The sequence below is a fragment of the Enhydra lutris genome, unplaced genomic scaffold, assembly GCF_002288905.1.
Source record: "Enhydra lutris kenyoni isolate GAN:26980312 unplaced genomic scaffold, ASM228890v2 scaffoldscaffold26, whole genome shotgun sequence".
Taxonomy (NCBI): Eukaryota; Metazoa; Chordata; class Mammalia; order Carnivora; family Mustelidae; genus Enhydra; species Enhydra lutris.
This window is the reverse complement of record NW_019154110.1, coordinates 13,203,240-13,224,116: the sequence shown is the minus strand read 5'-3', so window position 1 is coordinate 13,224,116 and position 20,877 is coordinate 13,203,240. Positions and strand designations below refer to the sequence as shown.

The window sequence follows — 20,877 nt, the reverse complement described above, 5'->3', positions numbered from 1 at the left end:
TGAACACTTATAAAAGGAAGTTTTTCAGGGTGCCTGGTGACTCAGTCGGGCATCTCACTCTTGGTTTCAGTTCAGGTCATGATCTCCTGGGACATGCGGTGGAGCCTCTCAGTGGACTCCGTGCTCAGCGGGGAGTCTGCTTGAAGATTCTCTCCATCTGCACCTTTCCCCCCAATTGCATGCATGCTTGCATGCGGGCGTTCTCTCTCTCTCTTTGTAAAATAAAGTAATTAATCTTAGAAAAGGGGAGGGGTAAGTTTTTCAGCAATTTATACATATTCACCACTACTGCCTTCTGTGTCACCATCCTTTGGAATTTCTAAAAAGTTAATTTAGGCACCTACCTATCATTTCTACCCACATCAAGTTACGTTCCTTTCCCATCTGTTCTCCATACTGCAGTTAGTAACCTTTAAAAGTATTAATGTGAGCATGTCATGACCACTGTCCTTACCCCCGAGCTCCTCATCTTCTTGAAACCCTTAAATTATTTTTTCCTTCTTAGATAAAGCTAAAACTCCTGAACATGGTCTAGAGAGCCTTGCATGATGTATCCCCTATAATTTCCCTTTCTTGAGTCTCCCATCAGTGGTCTTTACTTGCTTGTGGTTTTTCCTTTGCTTAGTTCAGGGTTTCTTTTCTTTCTTTCTTTCTTTCTTTCTTTCTTTCTTTTTTTTTTTTCAAGATTTTATTTATTTGAGAGAGAGCACGAGCAGGGGGAGGGGTGAGGGAGAAGAAGAAGCAGACTCCCTGCTGAGCAGGGAGCCCAATGCCAGCTCAATCCCAGGACCCTGAGATTATGACCTGAGCCAAAGGCAGATGCTTAACCAACTGAACCACTCAAGCACTCCAGTTCAGGGTTTCTTAACCTTTGTACTTTTGACATTTTAGGCCAACTAATTCTTTGTTATGGGGACTGTCCTGTGCATTGTAAGATATTTAACTGCAACCTGTCCTCTTACTCACTAGATATTAGTAGTATCTCCCAGCCATGATAATCAGAAATGTCTGCAGACATTACCAAATGTCCTAATGCACATATACCTTCACTACCACCACCGACCTCACTGAGAACCATTGACCTAAATAATGTCATTCATTCATTCATTCTAAGTAGGTTCCATTCCCAGCACGGAGCCCAATGCAGGGCTTGAACTCACAACCCTGAAATCAAGGGTCATGAGTTCAAGCCCTGATCTGAGATTAAGAGTTGGACACTTAACCAACTGAGCCACCCAGGCGACCCTAGATAATATTCTTTAGATTTCAACTATTACATTAACAAAATGCTTCCCGGGATGCCTGGGTGGCTCAGTGGGTTAGAGCCTCTGCCTTCTGCTCAGGTCATAATCTCAGGGTCCTGGGATTGAGTCACGCATTGGGCTCTTTGCTCGGCGGGGAGCCTGCTTCCTCCTCTCTCTCTGCCTGACTCTCTGCCTGCTTGTGATCTCTGTCTGTCAAATAAATAAATAAAATCTTTAAAAAACAAAACAAAATGCCTTCCCTGACTAAATCAGATATCCTCTTTTCCCTAGAAAATAGGGACGTTTGTTCACAACAACATGTACTGCATGCATTGACAGTTGTGTTTTACATTTATATTTGAAGGTATATGATTATTATCTTTCTGCTAACTACTTTCACTAACCTGTTAGCTTCTTTTTGGCCAAGGCCATGCCTAGTTTTGTTCACTATTGTCTCTGTAGCACCTGGCTTCTTGATTGACATCTAACAGGTGCTTGATAAGTATCTAGTGAATATAATGAACACATGATGTCCAAATAAAGCTCTGGCTAATAAAAATTAGCATATCATTTCACAGCCCAGAATCTTCTGTTTCCCCAGCCTTTGGAGTTTCTGAAAAGTTATATTACTTATCTACAGTAGATAGAAATAAAAGAGTTTTTATAATCTTAGGCCAACATTTTAAGGTTAGAATTTCTTAACAGTTTTCAAAAACAGTAGTTTCTTCCCTTTGTTATCTCATCTAGCACACCCTTTCAAAAAAATCCAATGATTAATTCTTTTTTTTTTTTTTTTTTAAGATTTTATTTTTAAGTAATCTCTATACCCAACATGGGACTTAAACTCATAACCCCAAGATCAAGAGTTGTATGCTCCCCCAACTAAACTGGCCAGGTGCCCCAATGATTCTTCCTTCTTTCTTTTAAGATTTTATTTTTTGAGAGAGAGAGAGCATGTGTGAGATTAGGGGCAGAGGGAGAAGCAGACTCCCCACTGAGCAGGGAGCCAGATGTGGGGCTCAATCCCAGGATTTTGGGATCATGACCTGAGCCAAAGGCAGACACTCAACCAAATGAGCCTACTCAGGGGCCCCTGATTCTTCCTTCTTAAAGATGGTTTTGCATAAAGTCATTCTGAGATATTCAAGACCTGCTATAATCTAATTTTTATTGAATTAAATGGGTGGTGTCTTATTTTTTAAATTGTTTTCAGGAGATAGATACTGGAATGTCCTGATATCCGCATCTTTTCCCCAGTGCTATCTACAGGGATTACCTCATCAATTTCTTTTCTAGACAGTGTATTAAACAGTATAAATAATCAGATTTAGCAGATGATAATAATTCTTTATTACCAGACACCAGTGAGTATATTTTTCATATTTGTCAGGAATAACATTATCTTTTAATCATATTCTCCAGTTGAGCTTGACATGATTTGTTTTCCTGTATTTTGAAGTAGGAAATGCTTTTAAATACAAGTGTTCAGGGGCGCCTGGGTGGCTCAGTGGGTTAAGCCTCTGCCTTCGGCTCAGGTCATGATCCCAGAGTCCTGGGATTGAGCCCCCGCATCGGGCTCTCTGCTCCACAGGGAGCCTGCTTCCCCCCTCTCCCCGCCCCACCTGCTTCTCTGCCTACTTGTGATCTCTGCCAAATAAATAGATAAAATCTTAAAAATAAATAAATAAATACAAGTGTTCAAATGATAATTAATAAATAGACTCACTAAGCCTAGACTGAAAATTAAGTTAAACAAGGAGAATGAATTTTTAGTAGACATAAATTTATTTTTACATATCATAATAGTTTAGCAATCTATTTCAGAAAAGAGAAGAATAGTTAAATTGATTCCCTAGACCCATTGTTGAGTTGAACTGAAAATAGTGCCTGTAGTTTGCTGTAATAACATTATCCTTTGATTGTTGTCTCATTACACTATTAAACTGTAAATGGTTTAGCAGTTGATCAAACTAAACTAGTAAAGTTTGGAATACAGCCTTTTGAAGGATATTAAAAACTATATACCCACAATTAAGGGAGTGGTGAATTACCATTGTAGTGAAAAAAATCAAAAGACAAGACCAAAAAGTCAGCAACAATTGAAATTTAAAATGATGAGATACTAAAAAAGGAAGAATGAAAAATGAACCCCAATAGTAAAGGAGAGCTAGGGAGTAGAATATGAAGAGAGTACAGCCTTTGAACAAAAGAAATTGAGATTTGAGTATGAACTCTGCCCCAGACCAGTTATTTAGCTTCTCTCTGCATCCACTTCTGTTTGCTCTTTTTTCTTTTCTTTTTTTTTTAAAGATTTTATTTATTTGACACAGAGAGGGACAGTGAGAGAGGGAACACAAGCGGGGGAGTTGGAGAGGGAGAAGCAGCTTTCCCCTGAGCAGGGAGCTGGATGCTGGGCTTTATCTGAGGACCCTGGGATCATGATCATGACCTGAGCCAAAGGCAGACACTTAACTGACTGAGCCACCCATGTGTCCCTATTTGCTCTTTTTTCAAACAATACGTTTCTTTTCTTTCTTTCTTTCTTTCTTTTTTAGATACATTTATTTATTTAATGAGAGAGAGCAAGCAGAGGAGAGGGAGGGAATCACCAGAGGGAAAGGGAGAGAGAGTATCCCCAGCAGACTCCTGTTTTGATAACTTAGTATTGATAAGATAATTTTATCTAGGACCAGATTCGGGCAGATTCTCACCATGGGTATGCCGGTGGTCTGCCAGGCCAACTGCCCACCACCATCACACCGTACCTGGTAGTGAGTTAGTGTTGACCATTACATCTCTGGTGCTGTGGTTTAGTATTAATTTTACCGAGGTATGTCTGCTATACGGATGACTAAAGGAAATACTCCTTTCCAAAGGACTTCTGGTCTTAATGTAAGTAGGGAGTGGCCCTGCTAAATATGATACCCTAAGTATACCCTTGGCCTTTGGTATTTTTAGTACAGAATGTCATTCTATGACAGTCCTAAGGTCCCAGAGAGAATATAAGCCCTACCTTCAAAATATACTGTAATTTTATGAGTAAATAGTTACCTTCCCTCAACTAGAAATAGTAATTAGATTTATTTCTTGGATAGTTCTGGAAAGGTCGCTAGTTTCATTAGGTTTAGGGAAAGGTATCTCTATTATCTTTTCCTAAATCAAAGTGTTTGTCTAGTTATATATGGAAATCTGAACAGATATAATGAATCAGTTTTATATTCTGAGAGATGTTAGAATACAGATAATAGCCTTGAGAAAAAGCCTTTTGGTTTATGGTAAGTTTGGCAGGGGACAGAGGAAAGATTCTGAAAAAAAGATTAGGCATAATAGAGTTTTTCGCTCTTTGGTGTCTTAGGTTGAAATAAGTCAAGGGGACAGACCCAAAGAAAGAGAGAACTTCAGCACCTCAAAGGCATTATATTTTTTTAAATAAGATTTTAAATTAATTTTTATTTAATTTTAGACTTTCTCCAATGAGAGAGACCTGGACATATTTCTTAAAGAGCATGACCAAGTCTAACATTAAAATCATGATTAAAATGACATGTTCCAGTATTCTCACCAAATAGAGGATAAGAATTCCCAGAAAATAACATTAAGCTTATGACTCGTAACAAACCATATGCAGAACATTGGCTCATTGTCAGGTTGCCAGGGTCTTATTGGAAGACAAAGTCCCTAGTTTTACCACACAGGAAAGTAACTCAATCATTGAATTTGGGGGGGGGGGGTTGGCTGGAGCAGGGACTTTTTACCAGATACAGAATGTTCCATGCTCTTTGCTGTCTCCTATTTCTGAGTTAACTTGAAGTTTGACCTCAGAGTCGGACTTGCCTGTGGCAAGATAGATCATTTTAACCAGTGAGTAATTAAGTTCTTGAATCTTAACAATGTTTCTTGTTCCTTACTTTGTAACAAGTGGTCGGAATGAGCTATGTTAGTCTGAACTTTTTCTTCTACAGAAAGAAAATCTATTCTTTCTTTCTTTCTTTCTTTCTTTTTTTTTTTTTTTTTTAAGATTTTATTTATTTATTTGACAGACAGAGATCACCAGTAGGCAGAGAGGTAGGCAGGGGACGGGGACGGGGAAGCAGGCTCCCCGCAGAGCAGAGAGCCCGATGCGGGCCGATCCCAGGACCCTGGGATCACAACCCGAGCCCAAGGCAGAGTCTTTAACCCACTGAGTCATCCAGGCGCCCCAAATCTATTCTTTCATTTTAAAATATAAAATGGTTAACACAGTTGATTCTCTTTAACTTTGATCACTATAAAATAATCAGAAAAGGTAATGGAGGTGTAGAATACAAATACTTGTATTAACTGAAAAAGGATATATTAAGTTTTAACACTGCAACTGTGGAGACTCAGTTATATACAGACTTTAACACAATCTTCTGTAATTTAGGTGGAAAGTACTTCCTTTTCATGTCCTTTTCCTGTAATTTGTTATATTCTCTTTTGACACTTACCTATTCTATATTTTTGTTATAGATATTGGGAGGCAACATAGCTAAGGATAAGCAGGAACTCTGGAGCTGGACTGTATGAGAAATTGTCATTGTATTAGGAAGTTACTATTGACCATAATTAGAACATTTCTGTAGAATGATGAAAACTAAAACTGAATTATATTGTATTACATAGAATTGTTGGTTAAAGGAAAAGTCAGGTCAGGGTCATGCCTGACACATTGTACGTGTTCTATAAATATTTGTCGATTCATGAATTCATTCATTATTAGGAGAGACCTCTGAGTATTTTTAGGCTGAGGGAAAGACTAGTAAAGAATTAGAGATGGAAAATAGAAATGAAAAAAGGGTAGGATGTGGGTTGGAAATTAGCATTTAGTAAGAACCTACGGTGCCAGATGCTTTACATATATTTTTATTGAATATGTATAACAAAACCTATAAGGTACTAACACTATATAGATGAGGAAACTGAAACACACAGAAGTTAAATTCATATAAATGCAAGAGTTGGAGATAGGATCCAAGAAATAAGATCAAAAGCCTAAGTGGATTGATTGTTTCCTTAACCACTTCTTCCTTCAAAACTAGAGTAAATATTCCAAGATCTTTTGAAGTAGAAAAGAGGAATTGAGTCAGTACTATAGAAAGCAGTGAGATAATCTACTTGAAGTTGTAGATTTGGACAAGAGCGCTGGTGTCAAATGGCTACTGTGTGAATTTGATAAGGAGTCAGCAGAAATTCTCTCTGTCCACTCCATGTTCACAAGTGTATTCACTTTGTGCAGCTGTAACTAGTTACTGCTGGTGTTACTTTGAGGGAGGAACCTACTGGCCTTTGTACTGTAGGTTTAAATGCATTTTTTTTCTCATCACCTGTCTAGATTAAGTTCATTAGGATAGGGATCCTGACTTTTTTCTTAGTTATCTACTGCATCTAGTGATTTTCTGCCTAATATTGGAATAGTTATATTGTTCTGAGATTGAATTCCAGTCAGTAATGTCATTTTTTTAGTCCACTGACCATTATGCCACTTTGAATAACTAAAGGTCAGTAAGTTCTTATACCGTTTTACCTTCAATTTTTAATTCTACAAACTCTTCTTTATTATTGACGTTGGTGCTGTGGTTCTCTATTGCTGATTTCATCCTTAGAACTCAGTGGTCTTCAAGCCAGCCACAGATATGTCACTGTACAAAGCTACTGCCAGTTTGCCATTTTCTAGAACTGAAATCAGTTGATTTTTTTTACAGGGTTTTGTTTTGGCAGCCAATCACTTTTACTTGGTGCTTATAGACCACTCCTTTAGCTCTGGCCTCATTCATTGACATAAATGCCTGTTTAGCTCCTACTGCTCAAGTCTACATTCTGGTTTGAGGTTTTGTTTTCAAAAGTGTCCCTTAATGATCACATAATTCAAAGAGTAGCTACTAATTATCATAAGGAGGTTTTACCTCCATTCTGCTTCTGATAGAAAACAGTTCTAAATGTTCAAAAGCAAGGGCAATTGCAAATTCTTTTTTTTTGAAAGACGCCTGTGATGGAAATATGCTGTGAGCCAGTAGCACAATACACCTGATGTTTCTGGATAAAGCAGTGGTCTTCCTTCTGCCCAGCCGCTAAAAAAACTGATGGTGTCATGTGTTTATAATACCACTGAGCACACAATGGACTAACTAGAGTACAAAAGAGGTTTTAATCTTTTGAAAGAGACACAGATGTGAACGAAATTCAAGATGTTTTAATTCCAAATCCTGAGGTTGAATCATAACGAATTTTAGACTGTTAACAATTTAGATTGTCAGCCCAAAATTTTATATCTGAAAAAGCCCTAGATTTTTTAGTGTAGCACATAACTTTCATTTTGACTTTATTTTATGTTGGGGTACTCTTCCAAGATCCTTAGATATAAAGGAATTTGGTTTGGGTGGGCTACCACATTTCAGAACCAAAAGCAAGTAGAATACATCAGTTAACAATTTTCTCTTGTAATATTAGCTTCAAAGATTCAGATTCTCCATTCAATTACATGGGAAAATTAATAACCCTTTCATTACAGTCATACAGAATTACGGGATCCCATTTTTACTAGGTTAAATATAAGTTGATTTGCAGTTAGCACCAGTTCATTTACTTGTCATATTCCTGGGTTAATTAGGTATCAATTTGTTTCTCTCTTTTTTTCTCTCTCTAATCTCTGAGGACGGGAAGGCTATAAATATTAATGAGTCAGTATAATGGCCTTTGGCTTCTTCAGAAAGATTACATGATAAACTACATTCCCCCTTCCTCCCTTCTCCAGAGCAGTCTACCTTATGAGGAAAGACAGTTTCATTTGGAGGGCCATCTATCATTGTTGAATCAGGCCTGGAGTCTGAGATCCATTCTGAGTCACTATGAATAGAGCTCTAGTATTGGTTGGGCCCCAGGGAAACTGGTGGTTAAATACTGTGAGAATCTTTATCAGACAGGAAATGACAACTCATTAAAATACTAACCGTTAAGCCTGTTTAGATCACTGCGTGGGGTGGGGGAACAACTTAACTCTGTACTGTTTGAAATGTGCACATTTCTGGAAACAGAAAAAATTATTTATAAGACTGTTATCAAGAAAGGGAATTGCTGGGGTGCCTGGCTGGTTTAGTCAGTAGAGCATGAGACTCTTGATCGTGGAGTCATAAGTTCAAGCCCCAAGTAGGGAGTAGAGTTTACTTTAAAAACAAAAAAAGAGGGACGCCTGGGTGGCTCAGTGGATTGAGCCGCTGCCTTCGGCTCGGGTCATGATCTTGGAGTCCTGGGATCGAGCCCCACATCAGGCTCTCTGCTCAGTGGGGAGCCTGCTTCCCCCTCTCTCTCTGCCTGACTCTCTGCCTGCTTGTGATCTCTCTCTCTGTCAAATAAATAAATAAAAGCTTAAAAAAAAAAAAGAAAGAAAGAAAGAAAAAGTTAAAAACAACAAAAAATTAAGAAAGGGAATTGTTACAGACCTGTACTCCTGGGGCTAATAATATATGTTAATAAAAAATTTAAAATTTGGGGCGCCTGGGTGGCTCGGTGGGTTAAGCCGCTGCCTTCGGCTCGGGTTATGATCTCAGTGTCCTGGGATCGAGCCCCGCGTCGGGCTCTCTGCTCAGCGGGGAGCCTGCTTCCTCCTCTCTCTCTGCCTGCCTCTCTGCCTGCTTGTGATCTCTCTGTCAAATAAATAAATAAAATCTTAAAAAAAAAAAAATTTAAAATTAAAGAAAAAAAAAGAAAGGGAATTGCTAGTCCGGTCTTCTTACTGAACTTCCACCATGTTTTTATTGCATCTTTTGTATGGAAGACAGTATCAGCATATAAAGGGGGAGTGGGGTGGGAAGGGCTTTTTTTTTTTTTAATCCCTGAATATATATATCCTACTAGTACCTTCAATGTAAAATTCAGTCTCTTCAGCAGAAGAATCTGTTGGCTTGAGTCTACAAGAGACCATTTTCCATTTAGTAATAGGTCTCTACTCTAATCCTCCTGGGCCAAATCTCAGTTGATAGAATTCTCTGGAGTTAGAGGATGAATCTGATTTATTGATTTACATGCAGTGATCCTCACTCAGTCAAGAAAATTCTGAAGACTCTGATACTCATTTGAAATATAATTGTGTTCCAACTGAGGGCTCAGGGTTTCAGTCTCTTGAGGTTTAACTATCTGGATTCTAAAAGTCCCTCTTTATAATGACCTTTAGAAATCTGAGGAAAAAAGAGACATCCAGTCTGCTTTATTATCTGTCTATATATCTATTTATTTATTTGACAGAAGGAGAGGGAACACAAGCAGGGAGAGTGGGAGAGGGAGAAGCAGGCTTCCCACTGAGAAGGGTGCCCGATGTGCAGTCTCTATCCTAGGACTCCAGGATCATGACCTGAGCCCAAGGCAGATACCCAACAACTGAGCCACCCAGATGCCTCCCCTCCCACAGTCTACATCTTTGTAGAAATAGCTTTTTTTCTCTCTAGTATCTTACCTAACAGTCCTGCATTGAATTGGTCTGCTAACTATAACTTTTGGGAATAAGGTATAATATTTATGCCCCTTGAAGTTTAGCCTCATGGTCTACACCAGTGGTCTCTACCATCAGAATGGGACTAAAACAATAGAACTTTTTTTTAGAACTTCTATTTATATTTATTTTCATCTTCGTTATTTTCTTTTTTGTATATTTTAGGTATATAACATTATGGTAGCACATATATACACAGTTTATATGACTATACACATATGGAAGATGTAGTTTATTACCATCAGTCTGACTGGCACTCCCTCGGGCCACACGTCAGAAAATTACATCTCATGGAGTACAGAAATAGGCTAGGGGAACAGTGGGAGTGCCACAATGCAAAAAGGGTTCACAGTGGACCTTTTGCAATATATTGTGTTTTTTCTGTGCCCCATTAATCAGATTTATAATTCCTAGTTTTAACTAAACTAATCCTCACAGAACACACAACTGGCTTTAAAAGTTTCCTGTAAAGAAACAGTAGAAGGGGAAGAGTGGTAATAGTGCAGTCACAAGAGGCAGTAAAATAGTTGCAGCATTGACATTTTACCTGTTCCTAGTATATGTCTACAGAAGTCAGCCAACAAATTTAGAAATTATTACTTTTAATCAAGGACAAGTATGTAATATGTCTTGAAATATTCACTAATGATAGCACAAAAGCCGTGATACTTATAGTAAGACTTTTAAAATTAAGAATTTTTTAAAATTTTTTAATTTTATCTTTATTTTATCCTTTTGTATTTGTGCATTTTACTATTTGCATAAGTAATATATACATATATCAGAAATGTTTACATGGGATGCCTGGGTGACTCCGTTTATGAAGGGTCTGCCTTCAGCTCAGGTAATGATCCCAGGGCCCTGAGCTGTCTGCTCAGCGGGGAGCCTGCTTCTCCCTCTGCCACCCACTCCCCCCCACTCATACTTATGCTCTCTGTCTCTCTCTGAAATAAATACATAAAATCTTTTTAAAAACAAAAAAGTACTGGGCATCATTAATTTACTTCAGTAATCTCTGTCATGCTTCTGAATTATAACAACACTTAGAATTGATTAAACCCTGTATTTTCCTTTCTTTAATATCCCCCTTGACCTGAATTTTATTCTAAGAATATTTTTGTTCCACTTATAAGCTTTCAGAGGTCTAACTAATCACCCCTGAGAATGTTATTTATGATATTATAATTAATCATCAGAGGGATGTTAAATAAAAAATCAGCCTCAAAGTATACACAACCAGTGAAACAAAGGTGATAAGACAAACAAACAAACAAACAAAAACTTGTGCCTGTAATTTTTTCTAAGAAAAATAAAGCCTTATTACTTTGTAGCCTTACTGGGAACTGATGTTAGACAGTATTTTTTCAGGAAAGCCAGTGTAACTTACATGATCACATTAATGCTGAGATCCTCCAAAAAGTGGTTAAGAAAGGAGCAGAGCCTATATTAAATATAACATTTACTTTATTCATACCCACTTAGTTCCCTTAGGCATTTTAACTGTTTAACCTTTATATAAGGCAGCCCTGTAAAGGTAAGGTTAAGCAACAAGACACAACAGTTGTTTTTAAGTTCATGTTATTTCTGTTATTTAACACTGTGCCCAAGTTTTATGGTGGTACATAGTAACAACGACAACCAAAAACTACACCTGTCTGGAAAAATCCAAACAGAATCATGAATAGGAAAATTTCAGGTATTCTAATAACAAGTCTTAGTTTGATTACTACCTATGATGGAGAGGAGATTCAAAGTAAATCAAAATGTGTGTTTTTTAGTATCTGTTGATCCAATTTGTTTGAAAGTTACACAATTTGAAAAGTGTCCCTTGAAAACAAGAATAATAATGACCAATAAATTTTTGGAATGGGTGTGAGCCCAGGAATAACCAACAAAATGAAAATATAAAACATTGTGAAAAATAATCACACCACCCACTCTCTATGCAATCTCTGCCAATTGTGATGCTTCCTCTGGAAGATTTTCTGGCTTTTGTGGGTACAAAGAATAATGGAGACCTTTATTTATAATGAATCAGTATGGGGAGAGTTTAAATTATAGATTTCTTATCAGATAAATGGGTTTCAGAAGCAAAGTCACATACAATTTTAAAACTGTAGAAAAATAATGGATTTAGGGGGTTCCTGGGTGGCTCAGTGGGTTGAGCCTCTGCCTTCTCTGCCTTGGCTCAGGTCATGATCTCAGGGTCCTGGGATGGAGCCCATACTGGCCTCTCTGCTCAGTGGGGGTCCTGCTTCCCCCTCCCCCTCTGCCTGCCTGTCTGCCTACTTGTGACCTCTCTCTCTGTGTTAAATAAATAAATTTTTTAAAAATCTTAAAAGGTTGCTTTAAAAAATAATAATAAATTTTGTTTGCATATTGATCAGGGCTCTTGACAGAATTTTACAAAGAAGTTTGTCTTGTTTCTTAACACCTACTAAGATATGTAAGCCTGACAAAATACTGTTCCCATGAAACCACTTTCAAGCTCCGGGTGGGTTTGGACTTATGTGGGTTTTGTTTTTGTGTTTCTTGTTTTTTGTTTTTTTTTCCCCCTCATTTGTTTACATTTTCTGAGAGGTTTTTCCCCCCCCTTTCTTAAAATCAATAACAAAAATTTTAAAATTGCCATTAGAATAATTTGTTGGAAATGTGTTTTTTAATAAGTTCTGTTATCTGAAACACTTTTGTGTATGCCAAGAAAATAAATATCAGTTACTATCCACAGCTTTTTCTACCCACCATGTTGAATGTCTACAGCAAGGAAAAGCAGATGAGATCAATTTTGTTTTTATTTTTTTCCGGTTTGGGGTTTCTTTAAGGCTTTCTTGATTAGAGAAAGTGGCTGTTGACAAAGCTAATTTAAACATATTTAATGCCAACAGTTGACTGAAAAGTAGTTTTGTGTGTGTTTGTTCTTCTCCAACTTTATTTTCATCTGTATTACAAAACTTTAATACTTTTAGCTTAATCAGCACCTAATGGCAGATGGAGGACCCACTCAACTACAGGTTGAGATGAGTCCTTGGCCAGGTGCACAGGATACTCTGAATTTAATGGCTTTCTGGGAATGGCACTGTAGCCATTTACTAAGCCAACTGTAAAAAACCACTGGAGAGGAATGCAAGTTATTCTTCCTACCCTCCCATATATATACCTTAAATTAATCTTAAATGTCGGAATGGCTCTTCTGTTGGCTGCTTGAAAATAACTTGAGGGATGAGGTCATAGTCTGGTTATTATTGTTTGCCTTAAATGCACGTAAAGAATGACAGATGTAATTGCAATTTTTATGTAGTCCATTACTAAAATAGCTTCAGTATTAATTAAGGAATCTCTAATGTAAGTGTGCTTTGTATAAGCTGAGACAACTGTGGCCTAAACCATTGTTTATAGAGAAAAAGCAATGAAAGTAAAACTAAAATTTTGATGAATATATAAAGATTAAGAAGATCTGATAAATAATTAGTTGTATAATACTTAATACCTATATGTTCATTTTTTCAGATTTATTCAGATCATGTGGCATTTATCATGAGAGTTTTGGTTAATATACTGCAGTAAAAGCTTTTAACTTCTCTATTTTCAACTGTTTTCCTAGTCTCTTATGAGAAACTACATAGAGACCTCTCCCACTTACCAAAAACATGTAAGAAGCCTGTAACACTCTAGCACCTTGAAAAATGAAATCTCAACATTAGCCCAAGATAATTGAAAATTGCACATCACTAAATGTAAATGTGTAATGACATATTCTCTGTCAGCTAGTGTGCAGCTCTTAATGGACTTGACAGTGGCAATCATTTAACTTTTAAGATTATTTTGAAGGGAGTCTAGAATGATTGTTGCCAGTCCCTTCCTCATTCCCCTCAACCACAGCAACAAAAAAGAAGAACCTTTCTAACATATGGGTCTTAGTTCTTCATTTTCTCTTTCAATTATAGCCCAAGAATGGAGCCCAAGAATGATTTGAGGGAAACTGTAAGCCATATTTCTGCTCAACTCCAGTTAAAGTTAGAAGTCTGTAGAGAGAACAAGGCACATATATTGGAGTCCAACTCTTAAAGCACATAAAAAGAGAATGTTCAAGTCATTTCTTGTACAATCAGCTGTTCAGATTAGCATACAGTCATTTCAGCCTTTATGAATAAAAGGGTTTTCTTAACCTTAAAAAAAAAAAGACAATGGCTTGACTATGGCTATCCTTGAGAATTTAAAACAATGACAGTAGGGTATTGTTATTAAGAGTGAATATGAATCGGTATCTGAAACAAAGTTCTTATAAATCTGCCGTCTTCAAAGCCCATGTTTTTACACGTGTATTTTACTAGAATTTTTTTTTATATTCACGTGGTTTGTTTCAAGTGTAAATGGATGAGCTATTTGCATTCCCTTATGCATTATGTGAGGAAAAGGAAATTTATCCAAGGAAAATTTCTCTTTTAAAAAGAGGAAGTTTGGGGATGCCTGGCTGGCTCAGTCAGAGAAGTGTGTGACTCTTGATCTTGGGGTGGTGAGTTGGAGCCTTGTGTTGTGTGTAGAGATAACTTAAATAAGTAAAGCTTAAAAAAAAAAAGAGAAAGTTTGTCCTGTTCTTGCCCCATTGCAGTCAGAATCATTACTGATAAATAGCAACATAGTTCAGACACAGCTCTTCTGGTTTACCCCAGAACAGGTTGTTAGTGTAAAGCCACTTAGAAGTCAGTGAGAGAGAGAGAGAGACTCAGGCTGTAGGTTAAGAGACTTTCCCTCTTCCATCTTCCATGGCTGTCATATGGGTCTTATGGTGTGATCAGTGCAGTCTTTGCCTCTGCTGTACATGTCTAGTCAGCCTCTTTCCCATATCCTGCAGTAGTTATTAAAGGAGCTTTTTGTACAGCTTCACACCACACTGATCTCCTTTCTTTCTCCAGTTCCTTTGAAATACATCTTCTGTACCAAAAGAATTTAGTATAGATTTGTAAATTCTTTTGTTCACAAATCCATTTGTATATATGTGTGTGTGTGTGTGCCTGTGTGTTTTGAATCTCTCAAGATTTTACGTTCCTTGTGGGCATGAACTGTTTCTTGCAGTTGCCTTGTTTTGTTTTGTTTTCCCTTAGTGCCAACTACAATGTCAGACACAAAATAAGGACTCCATTAAGTATTAGGTGGTTGATAGTTAAGAGGATCAAGGAAAACTATCAGCCAGGAGTTTATGTATGTGTTAGCTTCTGGTAAATATAGTATTCAAAAAAATTATCTTCCTCTGCCCCTTTGCTTTTTATTAAGAAAGCAGTAACTGGATTGTTCTAGAAAAGAGGAGGTGAAGTTAGTACTTATAAGGGAGACCATTAGGTGCTCTTGCATGTATGTATTGACATACCTTTTGATGGCTGCAGGAGATTTGGCTCATCTACCTTTTAGCCCTATTATGGCAGATGAGAAAATAAAAGGTACAGAAAATAGAGATGTTTGATTTTCTGAGTTGCCTCAAGTTACCATTTTAAAAAACGCCTGCAAGCATTTCTAAAACGGGATCCTGGTCGCTGGTTACCAAACCGGTTTAACAGCACTGCCTCCACGTACTCTGGGTGAGAGGGAGCTCCGAGTACATAAACTTATCAAAGATCACTATCCCAGTCATTTCAGAACAAGTTGTTTAGAAATGTACTGTAGTTTCTGTGCAAACCATCTACCATAAGCCACGAAGTGATTCAAGGTTCATAGTTCCTTCTTTGTTCCTTTGTTAATCACTGACTTCTTACTGGTGGGAGGTGCCTCCCAAATTTGCTAATGCATTCTTTTTGGATAAGGATGACGCACAGATTGTCCTAATAAGGACTTAGATTGAGAAAGGACCGCCCCCCTCTGAGAAGATGGGACAAGTCAGAGAGAGGGCGGGCAGTTTCTTTTTCAACTGGGGATGACACAAGCATAAGTCATTTCCTTATTAATCGGTTCAAACCAGTTCTTACAGGAACTGGTGGTGATAAATGTGGGACTTCTCAGAAGTCATTCATTTTATTCTTTGTGCCATACCAGTGTGCAGCATTCGCTTAGCTGGCCTCACTCTGAGGATGAACTCTTCTGCTAGAAGGGGCTCAGCTCCTACTTTCTCCCAGACATGTTGGTGGAAGAGATTTTTCTCTAAGGGGTTGTTAAAGGATGAATTTTACCCACTAAAAAAAGTTTAGAGGCTTTACCAGCTCTGCTGATTGTTGTATTTTTTTTTTCCTCTTTCTGTCCAATCCCTGCTTTTTGAATCCAGGTGGTAAGTGGATTTTTCTTAACATTCTTCCTGCTTTTCTCCCCAAATATATCTTTTTCCTTGGGTTATTGTGCCCTGCTTCCAGTGCTGTCCCCGGCGTAGGTCCATCTCTGCAGAAGCCATTCCAGGAGTACCTGGAGGCCCAGCGGCAGAAGCTTCACCACAAAAGTGAAATGGGCACACCACAGGTGAGACTTGACTCCGTTTTCTTCTCTTTCCCACCCCCGTGGTTTCAGGCTGAAATTACATTCACAGCACTCACTGGCATTTTTAGGCAAATAGAGCTAGGTTTGTTTGTCAGTCTTCTTAACTGAGGTTGCGGCTCTATTTACTCTCTACTGGGGAATTGTCTTTGTCTAAATCAGAAATGTAACTTCTATTTTGTATCTATCTTCTTCCAAAAAACAAAGGTAGAGTTAACAGAAAATAATGGATCTGTTATATTGAAGGAGTTGACTGATTGTAATGCTTTATTAACAAATAATAATTCCCAAGTGGATTAAAAATTTTAAATTTGTAGCATTTTGTAGCATAAGAAGGTATTAGACTAACCGAGGTCACTTGAATATCTCCCTTCATTTTTGCCCTATTTTCAGAGACGGGAAAATAATCTTTTTTTTTAATCAACTAAAGCTCTTCACAGAGCTGAACTTAAAAACTTTAACTTATTAAACTAAGCCTGCCTTTTCTGTAAACAGTTCTGTGGCAAAGGGAAATGACTAGAAGAGAATGAGTAAGCAGTAACCTGAAATGGGAAACTTGAAGGAAGCATACTTGTTGGATTTCTTTTTTCTTTTCTTTTTTTTTTTTTTAATGTAAGTTTGACGCCTAGCGTGGAGCCCAGTGCGGGGCTTGATCTCACGACCCTGGGGTTAAGACCTGAGCTGAAATCAAGAGGCAGACACTTAAACAACTGAGCCACCCAGGCACCCCAACTGTTGGATTATTTATTTATTTTTATTATTATTATTATTTGATGGCCTTAGACTCTGTGGCCCTTTGCTGCCCTCAGTTGACCAAATATGACTTCAGGAAGAGCTAACATTTTAAAAAAGCTGCTCCCAATGCTGGAACAAGAATACGTAACTATCTTGACACTACTCTCTACAAATATCTACATGGCAACTTCAGATAGTAGAATTTAATCAATTTTATCCTTATGTAGTAAAAGATAAGAGGCGACCTCACACCTGGCCCATTCTAAACTATGTGAATCAACATTGACTTCACATCTAACAAAGTGAAATCCTAATAATTGGCTGTAAAAAGGCCTGAATGTAGACTTCAGGATACCTGGAGATGTGAGACTTCTCATTTTAATTTTTTAGACTTTATAGGTTATAAGCGGCAAGTTCTCATCATTTTTCTTAAATATTATAGATGATTCCCTTTTTACTACCAAATTAATGAAATGTTTCTTCTGGATTGTTTTGCATTTATTCTTGCAGGGAGAAAACTGGTTATCCTGGCTGTTTGAGAAGTTGGTGGTTGTAATGGTGTGCTACTTCATCCTGTCCATCATTAACTCCATGGCACAAAGTTATGCCAAACGAATGCAGCAGCGGTTGAACTCAGAGGAGAAAACTAAATAAGCAGGAAAAGGTTTTAATGGCAGAAGTTAGAATGGATGGGTTCTGCCTTAAATTGGGAGGACTCCAAACCAAGAAGGAAAATTCCCTTTTCCAACCTCTATCAATTTTAATTTTTTTTTCCCCTGAAAGCAGTTTAGTCCATATTTTGCACTGACATACTTTTCCTTTGTGTGTTAAGGTAAGGTATCCACCCTCGATTCAATCCAGCTTGTATTTTATTAGGGTGGAATGTGATGTTCAGCAGCAAACTTAACAGAAACTGTCCTTTTCTTTGTTACCTTCAAAAGGCCCACGTGGCACAGTTAAAGAATCCCGGGCACCAAAAAAAAAGTTCCTAAGTATGTTGAATAGTCAAGCCATTTAGGCTTGTCAGAAATGACTCCTTTGTTTTTCTAAGTCATTAAAATGTATATAAATTATACTAGATTGGATGACAGTCTTGCATGTCTATCATGGTAAAATTTAATATGCTATCCTGCCCACCCCTTCCTCTCCTACCTTTAAAAAAAAAAAAGGCCATTTTATGATGCGTTGCACACCCTCTTGGGAAACTGATCTTTAAATTTTGAGACAGTATAAGAAAATTCTGGTTGGTGTCTCACGAATGAGTTGACACCATTTTTTATTCTGTATATTTAGAATGAAGTCATGAACAAACTTTATAAAGACATCTTTGATCATTCCAAAATTGTGTCCGTTTTCTTGAGCGTTTTGATTTTTTTGCTTCATTTTAGCTACTACCACCTACTGGTCAGCCTTGCCGAATCCGCCCACAACCATAATTTCTTAAGCCTTCATGTATTCGCACATAAGAGCCACAACCAAGGTACTTTTTTGTTAGGCTGGAATTGGGCGGCTTGCTACCCATTGCTGAAAGAGCAGCTTAGGGATTTGCATAGCGAGGGGTTTGTGAAAACAGGAGGAATGAAAGTATACAAATTACAGGGCAGTGAAGATAGAATAACTTTTGTTTGTTTAAAAAAAAAAAAACACTTTCTCATATCTGTGTTAATTTTAGCTCAGCATGTACTCTGGTTTTGACAAATTTTACTTTTTTATGTAACCTAATTTTCTTGCCTTTCTTCAATAAGTGTTACGTTCTTTTGGGATGTTTCTGATTGAACTTGGTCACTTTGTTTTGCTTGGGAGGAAAATAAACAGTTTCTCTTTTTTCTTTAGGAAGATTGTTTCTGGCATTATGTTAAGAGTAGAATTGGGTTTAAATTGCAACAGGCCAGAAATGCCTGATTGTTTTATAAAATCCTTCCTGAATGTCTGCTTATTTTTGCCTACCGTCGTGACATCTTCATGGCTGTACCACCTTGTCGGGTAGCTTATCAGACTGATGTTGACTGTTGAATGTCATGGCAACAGCAGTCGATGGGCTGTCTGACATTTTGGTATCTTTCATCTGACCATCCATATCAAATATTCCCATTTAAACATTACCTAGCCTCATGGTTTATGATCAGAAACTGTGGTCCTTATATCTAGTGGCACTTTGAATCTTTTATGCCATGATATTGCAGCATTGAGAAGATTTTATGGAAAATTGGGATGGTCTCCATGACCACAGCTAAATATAGGACAACCAACCTGTCTTGTAGGTTTTGAAAAGGTTAACAATCTTTTTTTCTGCCCAGGGACCTTCTGGCAAGGTGATTGATCCTTTATTTGGAAAGCAGTACCCCGATACTCTATTTTAGAGAGATTCATGTTAACCAACAAAATTTTTTACACTCATTAGGGTTATCATGAATTGTTAAGTTACCTTCCAGTTGGGTTTCATGTCTTTCACCTGCATTTTATTTGGTGTTTGAAGAAAGGAAAGAGGAAATCAAATATGAATTGTACTATTTGTACTAAATTTTTAGGATTTATTGGTAAATTTGTTTCAGAGTAAGGTATTAGAAAAAGAAAAATGCTTCTTAGAGTGACGATCTAAGTAATTAATACATTTGACGTAGGATGATGGTTGGTTCACTTTCAAATGAATTTACTTGGAAAACAAAAGAGGAGCTGTCCTCCTTCCCTCCGCTAAGTGTCCAGGTGTGGCATGCTCAGATGGTCCTGCTGGATTCCACTGGGGCAGAATGGCACCCTCTGTTCCAGTGGTTGGTTTGTTCCTTTCTTATATCCACCAAAGTGGACACAACAACTACATGATCCCAAAAACAAACCTAGTTGATTCCAGGTGATGGAAGACCAGAAAATGTGTAAGTGGATGGTTTGCTGTTACTGCAAATAAAAAAAAGGGCCTGGGAATTCTAATTCAGTCTACTTTGTTTAAGTGTCATTTTGTGCCTTGAATGTCTGTGGTACTATATGATATCTCGACTCCGTGACCAGAAGCAGTGCAGTGCGGTATAACGCAACACAACCGCAGTGTGTGCACTGACATACTGGGGAAACTCCCTTCAAAGAGTTCATGTCACGTGGGGAACTTGTAGTATTTGCTCTACTATCTATGAGCTGGAGTGTGGGGCTCCAAAGAAAGGGAGATTTTTATTTTCATCTGGAGGATGGCCACCCTCATTCTCTAAAAATCAGAGAAAGATAAGGCCAGAGTACAGTTTCTGAAGTACACTAGTAGATGCAGTAGCAAGGGCTCCCATAGAAACCAGCTCAGCCTGTTTCCAGGGTGCTCTGTGTGGGCTGTAGCTTTAGTAGGACAGCATGAGGCTTGTCTTCCTTTCACAGCTCCACACTGATTCCTTTGAGTACAATTAATGCATTAAGCTAATTAGAATAACTGGTTGCCCTCTTGTACCCTGGGGTGAACAGTGTTTTGACTGACCCCTGTATAAAGAGCTTATGGGAGTTCCCAGCCTTCTAGTGTCAAAAAGCCTTCCATAATTTTGAAACACATTTCCCTCCATATGCAGCAGCCTATGTTAATGGTTTATAATTAGACCTTTCATGTAGGTGACTTTGAGAACTTTTTTTTTTTTTTTAAAGATTTTATTTGACAGCGAAAGAGAACACAAGCAGGGGCAGTGTGAGAGGGAGAAGCGGCTTCCTGCTGAGCAGGGATCCTGATGTGATGAGGGGCTGGATCCCAGGACCCTGGGATCATGACCTAAGTTGAAGGTGGACGCTTAATGACTGAGCCACCCAGGCGCCCCAGTATACACGTTTTTAAATACTCAGCCTGTATGCCCTTGTTTGGATGTAGAAACACTCTGTTTAAAGAAGTTAAAACGGGCACCTGGGTGGCTCAGTGGGTTAAAGCCTCTGCTTTCAGCTCAGGTCATGGTCTCAGGGTCCTGGGATGGAGCCCTACATCGG

The 20,877-nt window shown here is 38.0% G+C and overlaps 1 protein-coding gene across 4 annotated transcripts in view; it reads left to right on the top strand.

The window, feature by feature from the left end:
* Positions 1-19,865, top strand: part of LOC111151612 (vacuole membrane protein 1) — a 153,053-nt gene extending 133,188 nt beyond the window's left edge. For all 4 annotated transcript variants that reach the window (XM_022509708.1, XM_022509711.1, XM_022509710.1 and 1 more), the window contains 2 exons: positions 16,083-16,185; positions 17,446-19,865. In XM_022509708.1, coding sequence (XP_022365416.1) covers positions 16,083-16,185; positions 17,446-17,589 — 247 coding nt within the window. In that variant the 3' untranslated portion in view covers positions 17,590-19,865. The remainder of the gene's footprint in view (positions 1-16,082; positions 16,186-17,445) is intronic.
* Positions 19,866-20,877: the final 1,012 nt, after the last annotated feature.